General features: G+C 50.5%; 1 protein-coding gene across 1 annotated transcript in view; it reads right to left on the minus strand.

Annotated features, from left to right (window-relative positions):
• si:dkeyp-118a3.2 (uncharacterized) overlaps positions 1-6,716 on the minus strand; it is a 7,698-nt gene extending 982 nt beyond the window's left edge. The window contains exons 1-4 of the mRNA XM_030352905.1: positions 5,786-6,716; positions 4,037-4,363; positions 3,244-3,364; positions 2,391-2,498 (exon numbers count right to left, since the gene is read on the minus strand). Coding sequence (XP_030208765.1) covers positions 2,391-2,498; positions 3,244-3,364; positions 4,037-4,363; positions 5,786-6,371 — 1,142 coding nt within the window. The 5' untranslated portion in view covers positions 6,372-6,716. The remainder of the gene's footprint in view (positions 1-2,390; positions 2,499-3,243; positions 3,365-4,036; positions 4,364-5,785) is intronic.
• Between the last annotated feature and the right edge of the window lie 1,509 nt (positions 6,717-8,225).

The raw sequence follows: 8,225 nt of genomic DNA on the forward strand, positions 1-8,225 counted from the left end.
TTTCCCAAGCAGGGGGGCTGAGTTGTGTTGGAGGTGCGAGGTGCTGTTGTGTGTTGGAGGGGCACGCGGCTGATGTGCGAGTGCACGGTGCTGAAGTGCGTGAGCTGACATGACACGGTAACTATTGATGGGAGTGCAGAAGAGATACATAAAAAATATATAAAAATATAAAAGCATATTTATGTCATAGGGCCCCTATGACATAAATATGCTTTTATATTTTTATATTGCATGGCTGAATGCAAAGTGTATTCATTCTTTTTCTTATGATGCTGTATTTTTCATCAATAGGCAAAGGGAAAAAGGCCTTAAATTGGATACTTATTGAATTTGTGAACGACGATGTCACCCTGGGACCAAGTGAATCCATAGCATGTTGCTGTGTTTGCCCTTGAATAAACTGGAGGGGATTTACAAAATAACGCAACTGACGGCTCTCATTTATTTTATCAAGGATAAACCACCTTCAGCCAAACAGGGACGGTGTGTACATCTTTCCGATTATAAGTCACACTCACAAGTAACGCTGCTTGTTTCTGGATTATTTACAATACGTGTCTTAAAGGTTGGGTATGGGATTTGCGAAACGCCAGCAGATTTTGAAAATACACAGGTCAAATGGTCCTACCCCCTCTCCTTCAACGCTGACTCTGACTCCACCCATTCCAAGTACCTGGACGCGCAATCATGCACGAGCGCGAACACAGATGCGCGAGAGCGAGCCAGTACAACATGGTACTACATTCAGCTGTAAGTTGCACCAGATATTCTAAACATTAAACGGTCACATAAATCATTAATATCATCATTACTATAAGCAGCGCCTAGGTTTATTCTTGATTTCAGTTTTTCTCTTTCAGCGTTCTTATTATCAATTACTCTCTGAAAAAGAGTTTTCCTTCTCTTTGCTGGTGGTGGTGGTGGTGGTGGGGATGGTGGCGTCTTGTCTGCCATGGAAATTGTCTTCTACTGCTAGGTCCAAATGTGGATTAACTAGTTCCAGTAGCTACCGCAGGAAAACAACAAACAGGAGCTTGCTCTGGGTCACGAGCTCTGGGCCACGAGTACTGCACGAAGGGGTCGCGTGCGGGGGAGGGGGAGTGCAGTACGACCGTTTGATTGACGTACTTACTGTCCAATGCAACTCGGTGGCTCTGGAAATCCTTGGCTGGAGTTTTTCGAGCCCTGCCCGTTCCACAGATGATTGACTTGTTTAATTTTCATGTCAGTACTTCTAACTCAGTGGCTGTAAGTGGGTTATGATAAGGATTTCAAGTAATTTTGCAAAAATTGCCAAAAAAGCCAATTCCATACCCAACCTTTAATTGGTAACACACTAGTAGTGTCAGGATTGGATACATTACTTGTGTCTGGATTGGTAATGCAAATCTCATCTGGATTGGAAATGCTACTCTTGTCTGGATTGGTAATGCTATTTGTTTCTTTTGCATCAAGATTGTAATGTTGCTAGAGATGAGAGTTTTATTGGCATTTTGAGAGCTGCTTGTTCTACTTGCCATGTTTTTGTTTGCTTGAACTGACATTGCTGCTGTCAAGTGTGTTAAGAAGGACACTTTTCAAGCTGTGCTAAATAATGCAGCGTTCTTTGTCGCTCTTCTGTGCATATCACACATCTAATTTCTCTTTGTGCCTTGCACAAAGTATGGCATGCTTTCATGTGCACGGGCGACAGGCAAGCCCATGCACAAACAAATGCACATGAGGATCCCTAGACAGAGGGAAACGACTTTCTTGTTTACTATCCGCATCTTAGTGACACATTGGTTGATTCTGTATGATGATGATAAAAAGCAACATGCCATGATACATACACGGTATAAATAGAGACACATAGAGGCACAAGAATAGCCAATGATCCCAACACAAACCGGACCCTCCTCTCTGGCTAGCAGTTGAAGCAGGGCTGCCTCAGTGTGATCCACCAGCCCCAGTGGCATCGGAGCAGAGTAGTACTTCTGACTTCTTGAAAAGCGGCGTGTGCCATGTGACCAAATCAGCAGCTCCCTGAGCACACCGCAGCCGTTCACACAACAGCAAGATATCAGCTGAGAGGGCACACAACCCCATTCATCAGACCCCCTGACTCACACGCCCACTCCCCCCAACACCAGGGTTGGTGAATGCATGCCGGTTTTGGAGTCATCGCACTTAGTCTTCAGACATGGGGTCAAGTTTGATCTATATACATGATATGAAAATCGTGCATCAGAAGGTGACATGCGTGTGAAGAGGTCTTTTGTAAACCCAATGAGAATTCCTGTGCGGAAATGTGTGTTCTGTTTAGTTTTTGTGGTGTGCATTAGCCATATGGGTCTGCCTGACTCTGTGTGTTTTTGTGTAGATGCTGTAGCGTGGTGTCGTCAACGTACAGCTGGGTGTCCCCGTTGCTCGCAGGAAGATAGTCGTCAATGCAGTCTCCTCCTGTGGGGGTCTCTGGCTCCACATGGCCCTTCTCACAGGCTCCCGGAACTGGGGCACTGCACACACACACACACACACACACACACACACACACACACACACACACACACGCACACACACACACACACACACACACACACACACACACACAAACACACCCACGCACATGCAGACACATACACATGAACACGCACCAGCAAACACACACATGCAGGCATGTACACATACACTCACACACATATGCAGACACATGCAGTCCAGCAAACACGCACACACACTCACAGGCAGACAAAGAAGCACACATGTACTACGCGTGAATGTGCCACACAACATACAGGCATTGTACTACCCTCCATCTGTATAAAAGCCTTTGCAGTGAGCCAGTGGTTCCCAACCTTTTGGAGGGGACCAAACTTAATATGCATATAGGGTCACAGGAGATATTTAATGATCCATGTTGCAAAAATATATGTCTATATTTTTAAAGTCTCCTTGACGTGTCCTGTATGTACAAACTGCTAGGGGCAAACTACTGTCAATCCCTCAAAGTAGTAGAGCAATGCGATTACATTCACCGGGACATTGATATTCCCTGCGGACAATTTGTCTGGAGGCACATGCACAAAGGTTAAAGATGGGGAGGCCATTTTTTTTCAAATAGAGCAGGAAACGGGGTCACTAGCTAAAACCAGGGAGGGAACCACTGCAGTAAGCAACATTCAAATAATCAATATAACAAACAGCCATAATGTGGGGTCAGTATGTCAGCAATGAGAAGTCAATATGGTTGGGAGCCCAGACCTTTTGGCTCCGGTGCGACACTTCAGGATGTATACCACGATGAGGAGGGTCTCCAGCCCCACGATAACTGCAGCAGCGATGCCCCCTATCTTCCACGCCTCCACGCCCAGCAAGCCCCCCTCTGGGGAGATGGAGACTATGATGGATGGATGAGGGGGGGGGGGTAACATGATGGATGGATGGATACATGAAGGGAGGAATGATAACATGATGGATGGATGGATACATGAAAGTAGGGGTGAATCTAATGATTGATGGGCAGAGGGAGAAAATGAGGATTGGATGGATGGCTGGATATACTGAGGTATCGATGGATGAATGGATGAAATGCAGAACAGACTGATGGATGGATGAAGGTTGTTTTAGTTGAAGCACATAGTTCTAGTGGTGTTCATCCCCCAACAAAGCATGTGTACCTAAACAGAGTATAAGCACTTTTCAAACATCGATCTACCATACCCCGCTTTGTTTCTTTAACTGAATTATAAGTGATTCCTTCACAGTGGTAGGGGGGGATGACATGGTGATTAAAGATTTGATTATACCTGAGGTAAAGACATTCATTTCCAACTTTGTTGACTTAAATTATGTTATATAGTCAGAACAGAAAAGTCAGAGTAGTTCTCCATAATCAGGCAACAACAATCCGAGGCTCAATTCCATGATGCGCATTAAAGTTTATCGGCTCATGTTGTGATTTTTTTTTGAGTTGGGGCATTAAAATTTGATCTCGGCCTCGTCAGAGTTTTTAAACACATATTTGACCTTAAAACCTGGATGCATGGTATTTCACCTGAGGGACCAGCAGCATCCGTCACCAACTCATTGGCTCCACCTGGCTCCGCCTCTTCTGTCTCAGGGGGCGTGGCCAGGGCCTGTTCCATCAAATCCTGGTAAGCTTCCGTGGCGACTGCCGGGCCATGGGTGAAGAGGTGGTCCGTGGTGGGGATCTCGTTGGTGAAGTTGGTCCCTTGCAGTAAAGGGTCCTCTCTGTCCACATGCTCACTTCCTGTTTCTCCCCAGACCAGGGTGGGACGAGGCAGGGAGTCCTGCTCCTGGACCGGGGGGGCCTGGTCCCCAGCCCCGTGTTCAGAGGCCCCGGGGGAGAGGGCCAGCACATCTAGAGCAGGGGTTCAGTATGTGACACACACATGAAAATGAAGAACAGAGGCCAAGGTTACAGGTGAGTGCCACTACGGAATGTGGGATTATGCATACCGTGTGGTATGCATAAGTGCCGGATTTCAGAGAGCAATGTGTGTGTGTGTGTGTGTGTGTGTGTGTGTGTGTGTGTGTGTGTGTGTGTGTGTGTGTGTGTGTGTGTGTGTGTGTGTGTGTGTGTGTGTGTGTGTGTGTGTGTGTGTGTGTGTGTGGGGGGGGTGTGTGTGTGTGTTTGTGTGTGTGTGTGTGGGGGGGGGGGTGTGTGTGGGGGGGGTGTGTGTGTGTGTGTGTACTGTGCATGTACTGCGTGCTCTAAAGATGATGGTATCTTCACAGTGTAAAATATGTTCACAGCGTGTCAATCTTTGCTTGCACATGCCACTGAAGTCAAGAGTTGAGTGAGGCAGAAGAACTAAGCCTCCCAGCCACTTTGACTGAGAGTCAAAGCTTATGTCAAGCTATGCTCAGTAGGCGTGCTCTGCCTGCACAAACAATGTATTCTTCAGCTAGCTTAGAGAGATTGTCCCAGTAACTATGGAGCAGGACAGGTTGCTATGGTTCTCACTTTGTAGGCGCACCTGTTCCCATCGACAGCCAGGGTAATTTTTAAATGCAACATGTTTGAACGGCCCCTAACTGACGTCCATTACATTTTACAGGAAATGTCGTCGTACAGGAAATAATGCGCTCCCCTCATTCTCCTCAGTAGCAAAACAAACGGCAAACATTGAAAATGGATGTCTGGAACTGGATCGTTACATAATTTGTAACAATTTGCTCAGTACAAGATTGGTGAAATTAGGAAAGTAGCTTGGTTAAAATATTTTGGACCTAGGACAAGAAAGCCGTGTTTGTTCGACAGTGTTTATAATCACACAAATTCTGCATGTCCCCCCTTCCCTTAATTATTTTAATTGGTTCTGTAAGGCCGATTTTTTGAAAAAACTCCCTGATTGTTTCCACCCAGTTTTAGCAACAAATCCTGGAAGATTGTCCTCAGTTCCTAGATGAGCGAAGCCTTTAGAGACTGACCTGTGAGTCTAAAGGCATCTTGGGCTCCTTTGTGTAAGTAGGATAAGAGGCCACGTCTCCAACCCAGCCTAAATGTTCTGATGCAGCTTAAGGATTCAGGACAAGCTCCTATCATTCAGATAGGAGTTTATCTGAATGACCTTATCTTTACAAATGGAATGATCTGTACCTGAAGTTAAGCTATACCTTCAGGTACAGTCAGTAGAAACAGACGGTAAGAATATTTGAAACTCCATGACATGGATGGATGTGACATGAGGATCTGAACACAATGGCATCCCTTTGTCAACATAGTCACCATGTGTGTATGTAAGATGTAAGGGACTGTGTAAGTCTCCTTGTAGATCACCTTGTTCCTTCGTCTGACCGGTCTGGGAGGACTCTGTGGTGGCCTCTGTGGCTGCATCGCCGTCCAGTGTCACCACCTCTTCCCCGTTCAGTGCCACGCCCTCGTCTTCCCCTGGTCCAACCGGCCCGTCTCCCCAGGCCCCGGCCCCTCCTTCTCCGTTTTCTTCTCCCCCCACCACACCGGCCAAGCCTCCGTTCACCTCTAAACCTCCTGCCTCTACTTCTTGCTCGTCTGCCTCATTCTCAGTCGCCCCCTCCTGTTCCTGCTCTCCAACCCTCTCGCTGTCCTCCCCCCCGTCGCCACCAGGGGGCAGTTGGACCCCGACTGCTCCGTGCACGTGACTACTCTCTTCCTTCGCTTCAACATCTCCTCCAGGCTGCTGAGCGGCTTCCCCTCCCCCCAGCTCCCCCGCGCCCCCTTCTGTCTCTCCCCCGGTCGGCTCCTCCGTAGCGCCAAGCTGCTCCTCGCTCGCCCCCCCTCTCTCCGTTCCTTCTTTGGTGCTATCTCCGCCGGCTCCTTCTATGCTCGGCTTCAACACCTCCTCGCCCCCTGCTTTAATGATCATCTCCTCCACCTGTTTCTCCATCTTCTCCAGGATGTCTGTGGGCTCCACCACCAGCACCACGGGGGGGGTGTCCTCAGACGCCGCGGGGGATGTAGCCACCGCCGTCTCGTCCAGCTCCTCAACCCCCGCTTCGGTGGCCTCTTCCGACTCGGAGCCGGTTCCTCCGTCAGCCCCCACCGCGTCCGTCTCCGCCCCGGCGGTCTCAGCGTCCGATCCCCCGGTCTCTGCCTCCTGCTGCTCCTCTCCATCCAGACCTCCCGCCGCGGCCCCCAGGCCTCCATCCAGCCCCGCCCCCTCCCCCTCAGACGCCTGCTCCACCGTTCCCCCAACTCCTCCATCCGCCGCCGCCTCCGCCTCGCCCTCCCCGGCTCCTCCCGCCGCCGCCGCCGCCCCCTGCTGCACCCCCTCCGCCCCCCCTGCCTCGCCCAGAGCGGCCTCCACCACCCTCTCCAGCAGCCCCTTCAGCACCACCTCCGCTCCCCCGCCCTCCACCTGCTCCGAGGCCTCCTGCACGGCCTGCTCCACCTCCTTCATGCTGGGGGCGGCGACGGCCGGGGCGGCGGCGGTCCCCGGGGACGGCTGCGGCCCCTGGGGTTGGCTCAGCACGTGGTGGGGCAGCGCCGCGGGGCTGGAGGCGAGGCCGGAGCCGGGCAGATCTATGGGGTGATCAGGGATAGATCGTTGTTAATGCTGGCGCAATGCAAGCGCCTCGAGTGCAATGAACGGCAACAGAAGCTGCGCTAAACGTCGCCCGCGAAATTATTTAGCTTTTCCTTTCCGAGGTTTTAAAGAAATAAAGGGTTGTAGCTTTGCTGCAAAGGCCATCGCACAGTAAGACTCCTATAAGATAATGGAAACCGGGTAACCGTTTGTTCAAAGTAATTGTTTCTTTCGACCTTTCGCCTGACATTCTACAAGAGTCTCGCGTGAGGATCCACACATTTGATTCAAAAGGGACGTCCTACCTTGTGCTTCACAGTGTTTTATCAACAGAACCATAATCAACCCTTTCCCCAGGAAAAAATCCATTCTTCCAGAGATTGAACCCGCAGCCTCCGACACGCTTCCAGGTGGTTTCTCAGCCAAAGAACTCTCAAAACACGATCCCGCTCAGTGGTCGACGGCGAACATGTGTGTGTCTACAGCCACAGGTCAAAGTCAGAGTGTGTACACCCCCGGGTCTCAGGACAGTGCGTCTGCTCAGGGCAGGGAGGGCCATATCTCAGGGGGGCAAAATGACGTTGAAATGACGAGGAGCACAAGAAACCGGACGCCGCCATTACGCCGTCCCTTCCTGGCACTCGCGAGGTGTCACACAGCACCCAGTGTCTCCGTGCCGAGGGGGGGGGGGGGGGGGGGGGGGGGGGGGGGGGGGAAGGAGGGTCACACCTCAACGTTAAATGGTTTCCAGACTCTTATGACGGCCGTGGCGAACGTCTGGCGGCATGTCACACACACACAGTGAACCCTGCTCCAGCAATTATAGGTGGGCTGTGAGGTGAGGTGTGTGTGTGTGTGTGTCGGGGGCTGCTGCACACGGGGTGGCTGCGGACCCATACGTTTTGATGCAGGGACACAGAAACAACATTGGCATCGGTGTTTAGCTCCGTACACAACGGTCAGAGTGTGAATAAATGTCTGGGATGATTTAATGCGCGCCGTGGTGCGGGGATGTCCGTTTCAGGGGTTTATCTCACAGGAGGTCGTCCGGACAGTAGTAGTAGTGGAACGCCTGCTTCTACTATGCTGACCTCCGTGTGACTGGCCTTTGGCACGTAGATGAGGACCTCAGAGAGGCACACAGATGCATGTGTCGGGGTTATCTAATAACCAGCGGTGTCGATCATCTTATGTAATCCACATATTATGGGATGC

The sequence above is a fragment of the Gadus morhua genome, chromosome 3, assembly GCF_902167405.1.
Source record: "Gadus morhua chromosome 3, gadMor3.0, whole genome shotgun sequence".
Classification (NCBI taxonomy): domain Eukaryota; kingdom Metazoa; phylum Chordata; class Actinopteri; order Gadiformes; family Gadidae; genus Gadus; species Gadus morhua.